At 48.1% G+C, this 20,678-nt stretch overlaps 1 protein-coding gene and 1 pseudogene across 1 annotated transcript; both read left to right on the forward strand.

Annotated features, from left to right (window-relative positions):
• The first annotated feature begins 4,014 nt into the window (after positions 1–4,014).
• LOC119366746 (noroxomaritidine synthase 1-like) lies at positions 4,015–5,538 on the forward strand. The gene has a single exon (XM_037632474.1). It carries the CDS (start codon positions 4,015–4,017, stop codon positions 5,536–5,538), a length of 1,524 nt encoding a protein of 507 aa, XP_037488371.1.
• Positions 5,539–16,982: 11,444 nt separating this feature from the next.
• On the forward strand, positions 16,983–18,784 carry LOC119366747 (annotated as a pseudogene).
• The last annotated feature ends 1,894 nt before the right edge of the window (positions 18,785–20,678 follow it).

Raw genomic sequence — 20,678 nt, forward strand, 5'->3', positions numbered from 1 at the left:
CGCAAATCTGATGTGTTTGATATATTCATTCAGTTTATGTTACATGTTGAACGTCTACTCAAGCATAAAATTATCCATGTTCAGTCAGATTGGGGGGGGGGGGGCGAATATCGCAACCTGAACACTTTCTTTAATAAGCTTGGGATCTCCCATTGTTTGTCATGCCCACATACACATCAGCAAAATGGCACTATTGAGCGCAAACATCGCCATATAGTTGAAACCAGCCTCACACTTCTTGCTCATGCTTCTGTAGCTTTTCGCTTTTGGAGTGATGCTTTTGCCACCGCGTGTTTTCTCATTAACAGATTACCTACGCGTGTTCTTAATATGAAAAATTCTATTGAGCTTCTCTTGGATGAAACTCCTGACTACATCTTTTTCAAGGTATTCGGATGTGCTTGCTGGCCTCATGTTCGTCCTTATAATGATCGCTAACTTGAGTTTCGCTCCAAAAAGTGTGTGTTCTTGGGTATAGTTCTCTCCATAAAGGCTACAAGTGTCTCCATGTCCCAACTAATCGAGTCTACATATCTCGGGATGTTATTTTCGATGAGAATGTCTTCCCTTTTTCTGCCATGCCTCATTCATCCACCAGAGCACCATCTATGTCCTCTTATGCCTGGCCAATTTGAAGATGTTGCATATTCACCTGTGTTGTTACCTAATCATGGTGCAGGAACTGGACGTGGAGCTCGCCTGGAACTTCTCCCTGACGGACCTACTACGCCGCCCGTGGTGCACGTCGAACGGCCGGTGCATGTGCATGCACCGCCTCCCGTCCTCGACCCCGCCTCGGGAGCCCCGTCTACCACTGGGCCGGAGCCTGCGTCGGCTACTATGGCTGGGTCGGAGCCCGTGACGGAGCGGCCTAAGTCACCGCTTCCTTGCCTGGCCTCCCCTCCAACTCACACGCTGCCTGGGCCCACGTCGCCGAGTCCCCCGTCTCCCGGCCCGCTGTCACCCAGTCCCTCTTCGCCAGAGTTCGCTGGACCGCCTCGCCTTCTCCGGACGCCTCGCCTATTCTGGACGCCTCGCCTGCTCCGGACGCCCCGCTTGCTCCGGTGGTCGTTGCTCCGCGGCGTCCACACACGCGCAGTCGCAGCGGCATCGTTCGTCTGAAGGAGCGCACCAACACACTACTAGGAAAATGCTTATACATACAATTTTAGTAGTTGCGTCTGTTTGGGCGCCCACACTACTGGTATGTACCAGTAGCGCCGGCCAAAACGGGCCGCGTTGCTGCTTAGCGGGCCGCCGGGGCCAAAAGGGCAGGCCACTTAGCTGTAGCGTGTGATGTGCGCCGGCGCTACAGCTAGTGGGCTTAGTAGGAGCGCTGGCCCGTTACCTGCGCTGTTGTTAAGCCCACTCCCTCCCCCACACGCCGCTGGCCCGTTACCCTGCTCGCGCCCCCGACCGGCCTCATCAGCTCACTCACACACTCCACTCCTCCCTCAATCCCCCCCGCGCGCCGCCGTCAACCCCCCGCACGCTGCCGTCCCCCGCGTCGGCCCTCCTCCATGCGTCGGCCGCCCTCCCCCACGTCGGCCTCCTCCCCCGCATCAGCCTCCTCCCGCCTCCTCCACCGAGAGGTACATCCTCCTCCCTCCTTCCTCCTCCTCCCTAGTCTTAGTTGTTTAATCATAGGAAAATGTATATAGTATGACTAGCTGCTAGTTAATCTTAGGATAATGTAGTATGAAACTTAGGATAATGTAGGTTTTTTATCTTAGTTGTTTAATCTTAGGTGTTTAATCTTAGTTGTTTAATCTTAGGATAATGTAGTATGAACCCTAGCTAGTTAATCTTAGGATAATGTAGTATGAATCTTAGGATAATGTAGTATGAACCCTAGCTAATTAATCTTAGGATCATATTTTGAACTATCACATTTGTTGTAATTTTTTTAGTAAAAACAATTATTCCTGTTATATGCAAATTTGAAGTGGATATATGTCATATTTTGAAGATGTCACAATCTTAGTTGTTTAACCGAGTGGCCTATGTTTTGTCAGAAATATCGATTCGTTTACGTTCTGGCAAAATTCAGGCGCTCGATATGTCCTGCTTTTAGCAAAGGTCATGCTGAATTTTTCTAAGTGTTTATTAATTTTGTTTTCATAATTAAGCATTTTGTTATCGACATCGACGATGCCTATCCCGCTTCCTCGTCGTCGACTCGGCGGAGGACTCCTGCTTGAGCCTAGGGGGCATGTTCGGGACTGGGCTCCACCGGGCTGGTACAGGGTTGTGCTACCTTCTGGTAAGCGCAACTTAGTGAGGAGCCAGCCCGTCGTCGACCCGGAGCTTCTTTGGTGAAAAGCTAGTGCTCAATGGACTGATTTTCCCCTAACATCCGCCGCGTTCCTCAACGTCAACCATGCGTCTTCATGGGCCCGCACACCGCATCTTTTCTTTCATCCCTGTATCCACTGAAACGCTATCCACACATGTTCTTGCAACTAAGCATCTGTTTCAAAAAGCACACCGCAACAAGCGGTCTGTTTCGGACCCACTAGGCGAGTATGCAGGGCAGGGCGACCAAGTCGGCTGGGCCCGAGCATTCGCCGTTGAAGCCACCTAGGTGCCGAAAGGAAGACCCACACCGCCTACGCCGTGGCGCGATCCCAGCCAGAGGTCCCCGTCACCAGGGGCGAAGCGGGTTCAGGAACAGCGTCACGACACCAGCGGGTCAGCCTCGCGCTTTCGTTGCCCATGTCTGCCAGGCCATGCAGCGCATGCCGACGAGTTTCTGCAACAACGACGGAGTTGCAAAACGGCGAGGACAACGACGACGGTGTTGCTACGACATCTTTTCATTGCAAAAAAAAATCTGCAACATCATCAATGTTGCAAAAGTTCTTTCCGCAACATATCTTTGTTACAAAAAGGTGACGCTGGAAAAACAGAATTGCGCGACACAACTGAGCCACTAGGCGACCAAGCCGGCTGGGCCCGAGCGTTTGCCGTCGAAGCCACCCATTCATAATTGTATGTTGAGGTGGCATGCTCGCATGTTGAGAGAAATAAGTTAGTGAGGATAACCCTCTTAGGTATATATAGTATGTCGCATAGCACGAACGTGAAATTCCATCTCTAGTTCAAGCAATGGCCGGCCTTTGTTATATATTCTTGACAAGATTAGCAAAGCCGTCATATTGTAACCATCCCAATTTAAATCTGAATGGACATCATGATATAGATGTGATATATATGCTTGCTGCCCATGCCAAGGAAGAAGAATGACAAATTGGCTACGAGAGACGTAGAATTAAGTAATTAAGCAGTGAGAACTGAGAAGGCTACTTGTTTGATCTTAATTAGGAGTGCGTTTGCTTCTGCAGTTGCTCAACACTGCTGCTAATGTGTGCTCTAGAAGAAGAATAGCGTGTCTGAAATCCAAAGCATATACACACGCGTACGCGCGCATATATGCGACGTGCTGAACAATTACTGGTCGATCTCTTCCATCTCCTGCCGTACGTACGTGTGCTGCATATTACTTGAGCCAGCCAGCTGCCACACGTACGGTACTGCTGCTATGAATCCTCCTCGCAAGACGATGACCCTGCATGTTGACAATGGCGTACATGGCGATGGGATCAAGAATACTTTTTCTTTGCGATGGGATCAAAGAGTGTACTTGATCCCCAAATCTGCCAATTGTCACCTGCTTTTGAGCCCAATGAAGTGTAGTTATGTAGTTATGTTGACACTGATCAAGTACACTAAAGTATAGCCCGATGAGCTAAGTAAGGAGCGATCCAATTTTGAATGAAAGTTATCAAGTACTGAACTTCACATACTTATCGCCAAATCTGCCAACTATCACCTGCTTTTGAGCCCAATGAAGTGGAGTTATGTTGACACTAACTGAGAATACTAGCAAGTATAGTACCAATGGACTGAGGTAGTATCACTATGATGGAGGGAAGGCGTCTATATATGGAGCCATAGCCATGCTAATTGATGAATAAATCTCAAGTAGTAGCATATCTCACACTGCTGATAACAATGTCAATTATGCTCATCTCCACATTCCTCGTTCTACTTGTTCCAGTTTGCTTGTATCTCAGGGCTAGTTGTAGATCAAAGAACCCAGCCGTGCTTCCCACAAACTGGCCAATACTGCACATGTTCCCTTCCTTCATGGCCAACCTCCACAACCTCTATGACTATTTCACCCTGGTCCTCGCAAGATCAGGCCACAACTTCAGGGCGCATGGACCACCTGGCACTGGGATGCGCTTCTTCATCACATGTGACCCTGCGAACGCCCGACACATCTTCACGACAAACCATGCCAACTTCCCCAAGGGCACGGAATTCGCCGATATCTTTGAAATCATGGGTGGCAGCCTCTTCACCATCGACGGTGAGCCGTGCCGCCGACAACGTGCGAAAGCCAAGAGCATGCTCAGCAGCCCGCGGATCGTTGCCAGTATGGCAGCCTACCTCTGTGGCAAGGTGGAGAACAACCTCCTCCCATTGTTCACCCGCATGGCGATCACCGGCACTTCATTCGACATGCAAGAATTGATGTCGAGGCTTATGTTTGACCTGGCTGCTACGCCTCTCTTCAGTGTGGATCCAGGGCTCCTATCCTTGGACATGCCACCCATGGACGCAGCGGTTGCCCTTGACACGGTGATGGAGGTGGGATTTTTTAGGCTCATGATGCCAGCATCTTGTTGGAAGTCGATGAGGTGGCTAAATATCGGCCCTGAGAGAAAGCTTGACACGGCACGCATGGTGCTACGAGAGCTCGTCCGGGAGATGATGGAGAAGAGGAAGATCACCTCATGTCGTTTTGGACATGGCAAGGAACAAGAGAGTGTGGATATTATTTCTTCCTTCCTCGAAGACCCAGACTACGCTAATGTTGACTTGCTCCATGCGGTGATCATTAGCTACATGCTCGCTGCGAGGGACACAATTGCCACAACCCTAACATGGATCTTCTACAACCTTGCCCAAAACCCTAACATCGTGTCAATCATCCGCAACGAACTTTCACCCATTGCATCACGCAAAGTAGCGGTAGGCGTGTGTACCCCGGTGATCTTTGAGCCAGACGAGACCAAATCTCTAGTATATTTGACAGCCACCTTGTACGAGACTCTCAGGCTGTACCCACCAGCGCCTGTCTTGCGCAAGACGGTGGCCGTAGATGACATCATGCCGAGTGGCCATGAGGTGCATGCCGGTGACACCATTTTTATTTCTGTCCACTCCATGGGGAGAATGGAGGCTGTGTGGGGTAAAGACTGCCTCGACTATAACCCACATAGGTGGCTCTCGGATGATGGCAACAACCTGCGATACATACCATCTCACAAGTTCTTGGCATTCAACTCAGGCCTGAGAATGTGCCTCGGCAAGGACATTGCAATTATGCAAATGAAGACTGTCATTGCTACAACGGTGTGGAACTTCGATGTGAATCTGGTGGAAGGGCAGAGCATCCAGCCCAAGCCGTCCATTATACTGGAAATGGAAAACGGGCTCATTGTTAAGTTGAAGAAGAGAGAAATATAATACTCCTATTGTATGTAAACGTACTTGCCAACCACTAGGGCAGTTTTGCACTGCCCCTAACCACATTATAGCCGAATAATAAAGGCTTGCATGCATCAAAATTTCTAAAAAAAAATATGAAAAACAACCAATGTACCACCATTTATTACTCCTGTTGCATGAGACACGGTATAAAAGCATAAAGACCTGGTGATTCCTCCATATTGTATGTGACTATCTACATGTGACATGTTGCTATTATGTGGAAGTGACCCAACCGGCTCAAAGTTGTTTTCCCAGTAGATAAGCACAGCCTCGACAAGCAGAACATCCTCATGGAACATGTACGGGGTGCTTAACAGAATAACGGAACCAATTGATCGATGAACGAACAGTCTTGCTTCAGTTCTTGGCTGGTAGCTAATACACAACTTGCCAGCATCCAGACCTCACCGGTGGGCATGTTCAATATCATAGCGGATATGCTCGCTATACTCGTTGAACTCGTAAAAGCGATTGGACAAATTAGTGGTGTAATTCGTCATTTAGTAGTAGATGGTTTATCCATTCTACAGTATGTGAACGACACCATCCTCTTTGAGGATAAAGCAACAAACCTCAAGCTCCTTCTATGCTTTGCCTTTGAGGATCTTTCGAGTCTTCAAATTTCTGTAAGAGTGAACTTTTCTTCTTCGTAGAGGCCACAGACTCGCGTTGAAGTACGTGAAGATCTTAATTGATCCGGAAGAAACAATTCCATTGCTTTATTTTCTTCCTCATCACAAACAGTTTTATGGTCTTCCTAGGAAGCATGTGGCCTTGCGTGCTATTTAAATCACGCAATTACTGCAGAATAAGCACTTCAACGAACCTTATGTTGTGATCCACCAATGGCACATATTGTTTGACAAGACTAGTATCTTTGATTGGAGTTCAGCTTACATTTTCATGCAAAATATCCTCTTTCATGTATATACTTTTATCATGACATTTGCGGTGCATTTAAAATATATCATTTGTAATAGCATAGTATGAAAAAAATGGGTTTATCATTCAAACAGTTTTGACACACTAAATATGCTGCCCTCGCACGAGGGCCGCCCAGCTAGTTGAAGTAAAAATGAAATATAATAAAACAGTGAACATCGAACAAGCTGATAACGAAACTCCATTTTTTTTAAATTGTGTTGTGCCTTTAATGCAAAAGCGATTATACAAAAGAGCAGAATGTTAGGAATAAGCGTGCGTTCATGTGCATGCGTGCGTTGTGTGTGCTCGTGGCATGCGTGTGTGTCGCTGGGTAGGCGTGAGAGCCGGAGGTAGCTAGCCAGGACGAACTTGGTGGCTGCTAGGCGTGGTTGTTAGCGCATGCATGCAGGAGGCAGTTAGCGGTTCTGTTGCAAGCAGCCACGGTGAGTGCGTACGTGCGCTCAGGTAACGTGGGAGCTGCGCTACCGTAGGACTACAAAAGACCCGGCCACGAGTGTGTTTGCACCAGGGAGTTGCCGAGCATGTAGCCTATGAATACAAAGAAAAGATTGGGGCGTTCGTACGCCCACGGCGGCATTCGTGCGCCGGCCGAGAAAATTTCTTGTGTCTATGTGTCCTTCTTCCTCCTCTAGTCTTCTTCTTCCTCTAGCGCAAGGCGAGTGCAGAGAGAGAGCGAGCGAGGTTGAGCTCCGATGAGAGAAGGAGAAGGCCACGGTAACAATAACTGGTATCAGAGCTGGTTCATCTTGGGCGTCGTTCTTCTTGTCGGAGGCGTGCCGGCGGTGGCGGAGTTCGCCGGCGGCTGCGCGATGCTCCGGTCTGTGTGTCGGCCTATGGAGGAGCACAGCGTGGCGAGGAGGCCACGGTGGCTGCGGCGACACGGTGAGGAGGCCGCGGAGGACCTGTGTGGTGGCGGCTTCAACGACGACGACAACGCGTGGAGGCGTGTGGCACGGAGCCGGAGCGCTCATGTTGGATGCGTTAGGCGCGTGTATGGGCGCGCGCCGGGCATGTCAGACGCAGCGGGACCGTGGTGTAGGGTGGCCATGGCGGACGCGGAGGCACTACAAGAAATGTGTCAACTAGTGACCTTCTGTCAGTGACCCTGGAAGAATTGGTCGTAGATCTATGACCATTTGAGACCAATTGGTCAAAAGCTGTTCGGGGGGCTCCAAACCCTAAACCATTGCGACCATTTTGGTCAGAAAGGTCGTAATTTCCTTACACGAAATGGTCAGAAAGCAAACAGTGCAGTTCCGCTGCCTTATTTCTAGTTGTTAACGACTAATATAGATGGTCATAGCCTTGTAGATTGTGGTGGGTTGTGATGACTAGGCGCCATCTTATCAGTTTTGCCTGTCCATGTGTCAATTTTTGCCCTAGGTTATGTAGCAACCTATATTTCTGTTATTCCAAAAATTCCCAAAAAAATCTCATAAATTGTTTGGATCATATCTTCATCAAATATGTCAAAAACCTTCCTTGCCTAGTTCAAAAATAACTCAAAAATATTCATTTTCCTATCCCGTTCAAAGCAGCACTTTGTGAAGGAAGTACCATTTTGGCATCTCCAAATGGTATCCATTTTCTACAGTGCTTTCCTATGCCCAAATAACCATCCTCCACCAAATGCCAGTTCAATCCATTCATTATTTTGAGCCCAGCTTCAACATTCGTATTTATGTCCAGTGTGGTACTTTGCAAAGCAAGTACCACCTAGGCTCCTCCTTTTGAGGTGAAAATTTGTGAAGACGGTCTTCTTAGTAACTGATCATCCTCAGCCGAAACTCACGCCCATTAGCCATGTGCATTTCCCGTACCGCAAATCAAACACTTGGTTGCTTATTCATGTTTGAGCATCGATCGGTCTCCTCGTAAGAACCTTATGTTGTGATTTTCTTCCTAGCACCTACCTGGGGAGTGCCCAACCCACTAGACATGCCTAGGCCGCCCAGAACACATGGCAACGCCACGGTCACGCGGTGACCACGCGGCGGGCATGCGAGCTTACGCGCTCTAGAGTTGGGGCCCTCGGCCACCATCCAAACCTCAATGTCTCGCCATCAAACCATGTATTTCTGATTAAATAGATACTTATTTACCTAGAAATGATTTTTGGAAAAAAAAAGAGCAAACTATGAGGCAGCTGCAGTTCAAATTTGACCCGCTTCCAGCTAAATCGATGGGAATTTGTTTTCTTCACCAGAGGTGGATCAAAAAATTTGACAGCCAACCATTTTTTCAATTGTTCATTAAATATGGCCTAGTATTTTATAAAATTGATTAGGTCCAATTTTGCAACAAATATATGGTAGGTCCTTCACAAAAAAAACTCATTTCGGGCACTCGAAAAATGGAAAATGAATTTTCCGTGCAAAGAAAATGAAAACTCCCTTAGGCAACATTGTTTGGAATTCCAAGATGCACCCTTGTGCACAATATGAGATCATTTGAACAAACTATGCCATGAATGTGGCCATAAGATTGATCATTTGGCTTGAAAGCCGTGAATCTTCACACTTGATAGCTCATTTCTGAGAACACTTTTTTAAAATAATTACCGTATTACAAGTTTATTTTTTTTCCTGGAAACTTGGTCACATACAATGACACAATGCGAAGGTTTTCCAATTTTTTGATTTTTTTGAATTTTTTATGCCCGTTTCAAAATGCGGTCAAAACGGCGGGCTTGACCGTTCCTATCTAGTGGTTGAATATTGGAATTTTTTTGGTGTTTCTCTGATTAAATAGGTACTTATGTACCTATAAATGATTTTTGGAAAAAATAAAGAGCAAACTATAAGGCAGCTGCAGTTCAAATTTGACCCGTTTCCAACTAAATCGGTGGAAATTTCTCTTTTTCACCAGAGGTGGATCAAAAAAATTGACACCCAACCATTTTGTCAATTGTGCATTAAATATGGCCTGGTATTTTATGAAATTGATTAGGTTCAATTTTGCAATAAATATATGGTAGGTCCTTCACAAAAGAAACTCATTTTGGGCAGTCGGAAAATGGAAAATGAATTTTCCGTGCAAAGAAAATGAAAACTCCCTTAGGCAACATTGTTTGGAATTCCAAGATGCACCCTTGTGCACAATATGAGATCATTTGAACAAACTATGCCATGAATGTGGCCATAAGATTGATCATTTGACTTGAAAGCCATGAATCTTCACACTTGATAGCTCATTTCTGAGAACACTTTTTTAAAATAATTACCGTATTACAAGTTTATTATTTTTCCTGAAAACTTGGTCACATATAGTAACACAATGCGAAGGTTTTTCAATTTTTTTTATTTCTTTTGAATTTTTTATGCCCATTTCAAAATGCGGTCAAAACGGCGAGCTTGACCGTTCCTATCTAGTGGTTGAATCTTGGAATTTTTTGGTGTTTCTCTGATTAAATAGGTACTTATGTACCTAGAAATTATTTTTGGGAAAAATAAAGAGCAAACTATAAGGCAGCTGCAGTTCAAATTTGACCCATTTCCAACTGAATCGGCGGAAATTTGTCTTTTTCACCAGAGGTGGATCAAAACTTTTTACACCCAACCATTTTGTCAATTGTGCATTAAATATGTCCTAATATTTTAGAAAATTTATTTGGTACAATTTTGCAACAAATATATTATAGGTCCTTCACAAAAAAACTTATTTTGGGCACTCGAAAAATGATTAAAAATAGCTAGAAAGATAAAAATGCATGCAAATTGGCGATCATCCAAAAATGTGGTCTAACTTCAAAGAAAAATTTAGTTGTGCCATTTTGAAAAATATTTTTGATAGCTGCTTCACAAAACAACCATAGTTTTAGTACTTAGAAACTATTTTAAACCATAAATTTTCTGAGCCAATCAGGGCTCATCCCACGGATCACCCCCCTTAGCCGATCTGAACCGTCCCTTGTAGCCGATCCGAACCGTCCGCCTCTCAGCAGCCTAATCCTAACCCTAGCAGCCCGCGCCCGCCTCTCTCTCCCCCTCTCTGCCGCCTCTCTCTTTCCCTTTCTCCCCGATCCAGATCCAGCCCGCGCCCCCATCCTCGGCCGCTGCCCCGTCCCCTGCCGCAGCCACGACGTCAGATCCCTCCACCCGCTCGCGCCACCCAACTTCGGATCCCTCCGCCAATTCCCCTCCCCTCCTTGCGCCCCCACGCGTGTGATCCAGGCGGAGATGGACGCCGCCGCCGCCGTCGCCCCCATCCCCACCGTCGACGGCCACCACCTCCTCGAGTAGGCTAGGCGGATTGGCGGCCTTGCCCACGCCGATCTGGCAGACACAGCCTCGATCCGGAGGGAGGGATTTGGCAGCCATGGTGATGGGGGTCCCTCCCTCCTCCCTCCCCTCGACGCCCTCCATGGTGATGGCTCCGTTCCCTCGACGCCCGGCGGTCATCCTCCCTTAGGCCACCCGCCCAACTTCGTCCTCCCGTAGCAGCTCACCCGCCCCTCCTCCTCCTCCTCCCAGACACGCCTCTTCTCGTCATCGTCCACAGGTACGTCTGAACCGCCTCCTCCTCCTGCCGATCCTTCGCTTCCCCGTGGCCCTGGGCCGGCACTGGTGGTCGTCGTTGGCTGATGGATAGCTCGTTTCCTGGCTCACGCAGGCGATTCCAGCATGGTGGTCGTCGGCTCCGCGGACACCTTCGAGGACATCCATGCCAAGGTGCAAGGTGCAGCGTCGATCCCCTCCCTTCTCGCCCTAGCTTTTCTACCGATTCTTCACACTGTTGTTGACAGTACTATGCGTGCGCAAGTTTCCCTCTCACGTGTGTTGCCTTTTGCAGTGGAGAAGCTCCCCGCCGTCTTGTAATACACGGCAGTCTGGTGTGGGTCGTGTAAGTACCGTCTCCGTGCCATGAATTGGTCTTTCAGTGTGTGACTGGAGAGAGCTACTGTTCTGTTGTTTGGTGTTGCAGGTCGGGCGATGGCACCTGTGATCGAGAAGATGAGCAGGCAGTACCCCAAGATACCCGTGTACAAGGTGGACATCGACATGGTGATTAGGGACTGTTTTACAACACATCATCCTATGTTTTTACACGCAGTTGTAGAAGAAAATACTTTTACTTATTGCAAGTCGCAACTGTCATGCGTATGTTATGAATTCGGAAACTATAACATGTTTTTTTGCCATGGTGGAGTAAATTGAACAATTAAGTTGCTAGTTCAGTATGTGAGTTGCATCATGAGATGCTGCTGATAAGAGAGAGGCACTCTCTTCGTTGTATTTTCTGTTTATTGTCTTTAGTTAATGCGTCCCCATGTCGTATCATGTCCATGTTGATGTCATGTGATGCTGCTGATAAGTCCGAAATTTTGCGTGCCCAAAATCTAGGTGTCCCAGTTTAATTGGGCAGCACTTACTGTCGTTGTAGCGACGCTTCTGGTTGTTGTGAGAAAATCCTCGCTTCTGGGTGCGAGAAAATGGTCTTGCGGTCTTAATTTTTTGTGATGTTTTCTTATTAGGTATGTGCATTGATCTATTCTTGCTAGATGTGCAGCACTGAATTGAGAGATATGATACTGATTCCTTTCTTGTTCAGTGTAAATTTATTACATAAACATGTGGAGGGCACTATGACTGTAGCAGAGGTGGTGATATGATACTGATTCCTTTCTTGTTCAATGTAAATTTAGTTTGAGGAGAGTTGGTGATAAACACTTACAAGTTCATGAATAACTAAGCAACTGTCATGCTGAAAAAACACTTACTATTGTAGATTATTAATCTTAATGTCCATGAGTATAGTACGACTCCATATTTGGCAACCACATGTCACAAGAACACCTTGAGACCGCTATTCGCTAAATACCTGTTACTTTTGTTATTCTTTGTTCTATCTTGTTCTGCCTTGTCCTTTTCTAATTGGGAAAAAGCAATAATCCTGTTTGGCTTTTGCTCAAGGGAATTTTTATGTACGTACTATTTTTCCCCCTAATCAAGTAGTTGATTGATTTGAATATACACATATGATGCAGCACTGGACATGAAGTACATCACAAGGGTCAAGGATTAGGAAGGCTACCCTGCCACGGCAACTCATCAACAAGGCCAACGGAGAGGCTCTCTATGCTTTTGACAGCTTGAAGTACATAAGCGATGAGCTGTGGCAGGTTATTGCTATGAAGTTCAGTGACTTGCACATCGCTGCATTATGTTCTTTTTACTTCCAGAGCTACAGTGCTCTCATACTATCATTGCATTGCATGCTGTTCTTGCTGCATACCTATATCTCAAGTATACTTTTATGTGCTCATCGAATTGGATGGTTGCTCTGGTGTGAATCATACTAGTATGCACTAGCAGCAATCTGTCAATGTTTGCTACTGGAAAATCAATTTGCATTAACTTTTAAACTCGAAATTGTTCCCTTTTCTGTTTGATTCAACCTTACTATCGTTATAATGTATTGTGTAGTTGTTGTTTCAAATTGTGCTGCTACAAGTACCATAATTTGGATTGAAGATATTGTATTCTGTTGCTGTATCATTGTTTAATAAAACCACAGCATGATGCTCACATGAGATATCCACATGTTTCTATGATGTTTGATTCAAGCTTACTCTCATTATAATGTATTATGTTGCTGTTTTGCTACAAGTTGTGTGTTGATTTGATAACAGGAATTTTCTTGTCCTGGTCCTATACTGCATTTTGACTCATGTGTTTCTGTGCGCGTGTGTTTAATTAATGTTGTTTCAACTTTGAACTGCTTCTGCATATGGCCTATACTGCAATTGAGATTTAAATTTGTGGTTGTTCCTCTTTTACAGATGCTCAAGTGTGAAGTGTGAAGCAAGTGTGAAGCCGTGAAGTGTGAAGCCGTCAAGTTCTACTTAGTGAAGAGTAGCATATTGTAGCATATATGTGTTGTAAAGATTGTAATAGATTTATTTAGTGGTATATTTGATGAAATTTATGTGTTCTTTTTGATTATGTATGTGATCTGAAAACTTGTGAAATGGAAACTTGACCAATGGGTCCACTTATGAAAATAATCTGTCAATTTTGTACATTTCTGACATGTGGGACCAACTTGAGAGATGGTCATGACAAGTGGGACCCATCTGACTAGTGGGACCAGCTTGAATATATAATGGCTGAAAATAGAAAAGCAATAAATAATAAAAGGCCACGGGCCAACAATAAAAAAGGCTACAATGTTGGGCTTGGCCCATGAAGCCGACTAGAATTAACAAGGAAAAAATAATAAAAGGCTGAATTAATGGGCTCGGCCCTTGTAGAAAACCGAATTGGACCGGGCTGAATCTTGTGCCACATTAGCTTGCCACGCTGGATGCCTACGTGGCCTGGGAAGGTTGCTAGTGACCAAAACGCCAAAGTAGACGTATTTTGGTCATAAACGTCTACGGCCATTCCAGAAGAAAGGTCGCTATAGTCAGTTTACGACCGCCAGCTTTTGACCTTATGTGTTTGGTCACAAAAAGGTCATAAATTAAAAACAGTGACCATTCAGTGACCAATAGTGCTGGTCACAAGTTGACATATTTCTTGTAGTGAGGCGGTGCGCGCGCGCGTCTGGTGCAGTCGGGCTCGTCGTGCGCGTCGAGTGCGTGCGGGACGTGCAGGACGCACTGGTGTGGTCGGGCTCATTGGGCGCGTCGGGTGCGTGCGGGACGTGCGGGGCGCCAATAGACGCCAGGCGTGTGTCGCCTGCGGAGAAGGAGCTCGACGTATGTCGCCGGGGTCGTGACGGAGCACGGTGCGACCGGCGTCAGTGCGACAGATCGGGTCCATGGCGGTGCGACCGGCGTCGATGCGCCGGGTCGGATCCGCGAGCTGGGTCACGGCCATGACGACGACAATGATAGGAGCTGCAACAACTCCGGCGACGGCGAGATCATGGCTTAGGAGGAGAATGTTAGGAATAAGCCATGCATTCATGTGCGTGCATGCATTGTGTGTGCTCGTGGCATGCGTGTGTGTCGCTGGGTAGGCGTGAGAGCCGAAGGTAGCTAGCCCGGCCGAACTTGGTGGCTGCTAGGCGTGGTTGTTAGCGCATGCATGCAGGAGGTAGTTAGTGGTTCTATTGCAAGCAGCCACGGTGAGTGCATACGTGCGCTCACGTAATGTGGGAGCTGCGTTGCTGTAGAACTACAAAAGGCCCGGCCACGAGTGTGTTTGTACCAGGGAGTTGCCGAGCATGTAGCCTGTGAATACAAAGCAAAGATTGGGGCGTTCGTGCGCCCACGGCGGCGTTCATGCGCCGGCCGGGAAAATTTCTTGTGTCTATGTGTCCTTCTTCATCCTCCAGTCTTCTTCCTCGAGCGCAAGGCGAGTGCAGAGAGAGAGCGAGCGAGGTTAAGCTCCGGTGAAAGAAGGAGAAGGCCGTGGTAACAACACAGAATAGATGTGCAGATAATGCCTTTAGTGCACTAGTGGACATCATGTGCTCATCTGGCTTAATACATCAAATATTTTGAGTATTAAGTTGTGCTGATCGAGGCGATCTCATCCGGCATCCAGCTAGCAGTTACGAAAAAGCAACGAATTTGCCTCATGTTATTTTTCTAAGGCATCCATTTGCCTCATGCTCAGCACTTTTGTCCTTTTGATTAATTTTTTTTGCCATAAAGCTGTCCTCAACCACTGCATGTCACACTGTACTGTTTAGTGAATGGAATAGAATTTTTCATGAAAGTTCTTATACCTAAACCAAATACACCGTTGTTTTGCATACATCTCCTCAAGTGTAGTCACTACAGGAAACAGGAGATTTGCCGTCGGTACTGGACTTTGCCGTCAGCATTTTGTCGGGACAGACGGCAAAGACAAATTTTGCCAACAGGTGCTGACGGCAAAGAATGACTAACGACAAAGACTAATTCGCCGTTTGTAAAAAAATGACAAACGGCAAAGTATCTTTGATGTCTGTGTTTTCTATTTGCAGACGGCAAAGAGCTCATTTTGCCGTCTGTGGAAAAAAACACAGATGGCATAGTCTTTGCCGTCTACCTTTTTACAGACGACAAAGTGAGTACTTTGCCGTCTGCAAACAAAAACGCAGACGGCAAAGAGAAAGCACAGCTCGCGGATCAATCCCACGGATCGATGACTTGGCAGCAACATCCACCGTAGATGCATAGCCCATGCCCACCACTCTCCCTCTCCCGTCCCTTCACGTTGTCGGGCCCCACCCCAACTACCCGGAGCCCATCAACCTTATCCACCGGATTCCACTCCCACGACCTGTCTCTCGCATCTCTCTTTTTCTCTCCCGAATACATTTGCCCCGCATCGTAGTTGACTCCATTGCCGGGATTCGATCTCGCTGGCCGCCGCCACTCAGGCCACCGGCCGCTGCCCGCGTCCCTGCCCCTCTCTTCTCCCTTCCCGCTCGCGCCACCGGCCGCCGCCTCTCGGGTCACCAGCCTCCTCCGTCGCTCAGGCCGCCGGCCGTCGCGGCCGCCCGGGCCACCTGTCACCGCTCGCGCCACCGCCGCTCGAGCCATCGGCCGCCGCCAGCGCCACCGACCGCCATCACTGCTCGAGCCATCAGCCGCCTCCGCCGTTTGGGCGTTCGGGACACCGGCCGTCGCCGTCGCCGCTCGGTTCACCGTTCGCCGCTTGCGCCACCGACTGTCGCAAGGAGCATCGATGGAGGAGAAGGGTTGCTGCCGTTCGCCCCCAACTGGTGCAGCACGCCGAGCAGCTCCATGGCCCGCACAGCTGCCGACTGGGGCTGCCCCGCTCCTCCTACGAAGAGAAGGACCGTGCCGGCTGCCGACGGGGGCTGCCCCGCGCCTCCTACGAAGAGAAGGACTGCGCCCGATGCGGTCTCGAGCTACCGGCCGCCGCCGCTCGCGCCACCGACAGCCCCAGCCAACGCACCGAACACTCTTTCTCTGTAAATAAGTTGTAGAAGAATTTTGTAATTTGATCTATAAAGAAACTGTTGGTGTTCAGATCTGTAAGTTTCTTGCGTAAGAATGTTGTAGCACAATTTTGCTCTAGTCCTTCAAGCCTTGTTGATGTTCATGCGTGCAGCGTATTTTTTAAAAAATTAAAAAAAACTTTGCCATCTGTGAAGTAGTTGTGCTGATGGCAAAGAGCACGTTTAGGCTGACAGCAAAGATCCTTCTTTGCCGTCTGTTATTATTTGTGCAGACGGCAAAATACTGAGAATGGCTGACGGCAAAGTCTTTGTCGTTTATCTAATGAAAAGCTGACGGCAAAGTATTCTTTGCCGACTTGTCTTTGCCGTCTGCATCCTGATGGCAAACTCTTTGCCGTCTGTATTTAGGTCTTTGCCGTCTGTGATTCACAGATGGCAAATTACCTGATTCCTGTAGTGAGTAGGTAAGTTTGGTTTCCAAATCCCAACCAATCTCATGTCTTGTGCTGCATATCTGATCCATAAATACGAATGGTACCATGACATCCGTGTATAAACTCACTGGTTAGTACTAAACTTCCCGGTTACTAGCTAGCTCCCAGCTCCATGACATGGAGGTAACAATTTCAAGCATATCATTCATTGCCTTAGCCATAGTGCTCCTCCTTTGGTTTCTTCGTCCCACCCACAACAGGCATCAGCTTCCTACCGGCCCATGGACCCTTCCGATCATCGGCAGCCTCCACCACGTCTTCGGTGTCCTCCCGCACCGCATCATGGTGGTGTTGTCTAGACGGCATGGCCCACTGATGTTCCTCAAGCTGGGCGAGGTCCCCACAGTGGTGGTATCGAGCACCGAGATGGCGGAGGTGGTGATGAAGAGTAAGGACCTCATGTTCGCCTCGCGGCCCCGCAGCGTGACGCTGGACGTCATTGGCTATGGCAGCGGCATGGGCATCATCTTTGCCCCCTACGGCGACCGCTGGCACTAGGCGCGCAAGGTCTGCACCATGGAGCTCCTCAGCGCCAAGCAGGCTAGAATTGCATTTTGTAACTTATTCAACAACAAAGACAATACTAAATCTAAGGAAAAGAGGCGGGTAATATGTTTCAACACAGGTAAGGCGTATGGAGGGCATCAGGTCCGAGGAAGTCCGCAACCTCCTTAGTTCCATCACCGCCTCGACTAGCACCATTGTCAACCTCACAGAGAAGTTATCGGCACTGATGAACGATGTCATTGCATGGGCGGTGTTCGGAGGCAAGTGTGCACAACAAGGTGAGTACCTCCGGGAATTGGAAGAAGTCACCGCGTTGGTGGGAGGCTTCTCGCTCGTCGACCTATTCCCATCGTCGCGGCTAGTGTGGCTGCTGAGCTCCGGTGAGCGACGGATGAGGAGGAGCTATGGCCGAATCCAGCGCATCATCTCCGACATCATTGAGCAACGTAAGGACATGCGCGATGCAGTCAGCTCCAACGACGAGGAGGACTTGCTAGACGTGTTGCTTAGGCTGCACATGGAAGACTCCTTGTCGTATCCTCTAACTTTAGAGGCAATAGGTGACATCATCTTTGTGAGTATTGTCACCAACACCTTCTATCTATTTCTATTTGTTTTTTATAAGGAGGATAAACCCCATGAGTAGCACTAGCTATTTATTGGATGATTCATCGTTATCTGCCGTGTCCACTCCTCACTTTGTTTGAAATAGTATGTGTTGTCTATATTTTGTTCATAATTGAAGCCAAATATGTACGTATCGTATAACCCACAACAATTGTTCACAGGACTTGTTCGCGGGTGGCACTGAGACCTCTGGAATAACATTGGAGTGGGCTATGTCCGAGCTCTTAAATAATCCCGAAACTATGAGAAAGGCACAGCTAGAGGTTCGACAAGTGGTAGGTCAGCAACAATCTGTCATAACTAACAATGACCTTCGTGACCTCCACTACATGAGAATGGTGATCAAGGAGGTCTTGAGGTTGCACCCTCCCGCTCCTATACTCCCCCGAAGGGCAAGAGAAGACTGTGAAATCATGGGATATAAAATTTCTGAAGGCACCAACGTACAGGTTAATATATTCGCGATATGTCGGGATTGCAGATATTGGGATGCCCCCGATACATTTAAGCCAGAGAGGTTCAAAGAGAGCAGCATAGATTACAAGGGGACACATTTTGAGATCACACCTTTCGGGGCCGGGAGACGTCAGTGTCCTGGTATGTTGTTTGGCACATCAACCGTGGAGATTGCATTGGCAAACCTTCTGTACCACTTTGACTGGGTGAACCCTGCTGAGCCCAATCCGGGCTCGTTGGACATGTCCCAGAAGTTCGGGATCAATGTACGTAGAAAGTTCGATTTAGAGATTAGAGCAACCTCACATGTCCACTCCAAAGTTGCATAGATCAATGGAGATGTGGACACATGGAAGAATTGGCTCGCTCATAGGCGACATGTAATCCTCGTCTAGTGACCGTCTATCGGCTCTCTCGACCAACCCTCTCATACCTCAGTCCCAGCTTTGGGCCACTTTCAGTGAAAATCCATGTGGAGAGCCTCTCCCCCAGGTGAACATTGGAATAAATAATTTGTCTCACGGTGTACTTCTATAGACTAAACCAATAGAAGCTCATTCAAATTCGTTTGTGACGTTGACTTTATGCATCGGACTTTTACACATTTTTGCAATGGTAGAAATGAAGTTTGAGCCTTCTTTACTTTACAACATGTAATTGTTTTATTTCACCTTTTAACTTATCGGTTGCCCCTCAAAAAAAAACTTACGGGTTGGAATATTGCGTGGGCAACTGTAACCTGATCGGTCAAGTTAGGCTAGAGGAATGGAAAAACTAATAGACGTGTACAACTTGTTGGAAACGAATGTTTTGGCAATGCTTCACGATGTATTGATCGGTGCAAAGCGCACGTATACATGAAGTACAAGGTGGGCCACAACCTCAACTATACAATGACTAGGAGGTGGGCCAAACTATACAATATACATGCACAAACCATATATTCAACACTCCCCTGCAGTCGAAGCGTCACCGGAGATGCAAAGACTGGACCTGAACTCTTCGAAGACAGAAGTAGGCAGTCCTTTCGTCATGACGTCGGCGAACTGCTGCGCCGTCGGGACGTGGAGGACTCGGATGCGCCCAAGAGCCACATGCTCACGAACAAAGTGTATATCGAGCTCAATATGCTTCGTTCGACGATGGTGGACCGGGTTGGCTGAGACGTTGTCGCAGTAGACGAGCGTGGCCTTGTGAACATCACAAAGCAACTCCTGGAGCAGCTGACGGAGCCAAGAGCATTCAGCAACAGCGTTAGCCATTGCTCGATACTCAGCCTCGGCACTCGAGCGGGAGATGGTGGGCTGTCTCTTGGAGGACCAGGAGATCAGGGATGGTCCAAGGTAGACACAGTACCCCGAGATGGAGCGCCGTGTGTCCGGGCAGCCAGCCCAGTCCGCATCAGAGTAGGCGACGAGGTCGGTGGGGTCGGAGGCCGTTAGCGTAAGTCCCAAGGACTGTGTGATGCGTATGTATCGGAGGATACGCTTCACCAGAGTCCAGTGAGAGTCGCGCGGAGCATGCATGTGAAGACAGACCCGTTGAACATCATACTACAAGTCGGGGCGCGTCAGGGTCAAGTACTGCAAGGCGCCCACAATGGAGTGGTAGAAGGCTGCATCAGATGCAGGCAAACCCTCCAAAGCGGAAACCTTGGCCTTGGTGTCGACAGGCGTGGGAGCGGGCTTGCAGTTAAGCATGCCAGCTCGGTCGAGAAGCTCATGGACATAGCGCTGCTGATGCAGGAAGAACCCATCTGGCCGTCGACCCACCTCAATGCCAAGGAAGTAATGCAGAGAACCCAAGTCCTTCAGGGCAAATTCATTGTGAAGAGTGGATGCCATCAGAATGATGTCATCAACGTACAGCAGCAAGTAGGTCGTGCCAGTTCCGTGATGATACACGAAGAGGGACACATCAGCGCGAGTCGATGTAAGTCCGAGCGTCTGCAGGAAGGCGGCGATGCGCTGGTACCAGGCCCGAGGTGCCTGCTTCAACCTGTAAAGGGAACAGGAGAGCCAGCACACATGATCTGGATGTGTGGCGTCGACGAAGCCAGTGGGCTGCTCACGGAACACCTGCTCAGCCAGGTGACCGTGCAAGAAGGCGTTGGACACGTCCAACTGATGCACAGGCCAAGCTCGGTACACGACTAGCTGGAGCACGGCACGGATCGTGCCCGGTTTAACAAGCGGGGCAAATGTGTCGGTGAAGTACACGCCC

Source organism: Triticum dicoccoides, chromosome 2B, assembly GCF_002162155.2.
Source record: "Triticum dicoccoides isolate Atlit2015 ecotype Zavitan chromosome 2B, WEW_v2.0, whole genome shotgun sequence".
NCBI lineage: Eukaryota > Viridiplantae > Streptophyta > Magnoliopsida > Poales > Poaceae > Triticum > Triticum dicoccoides.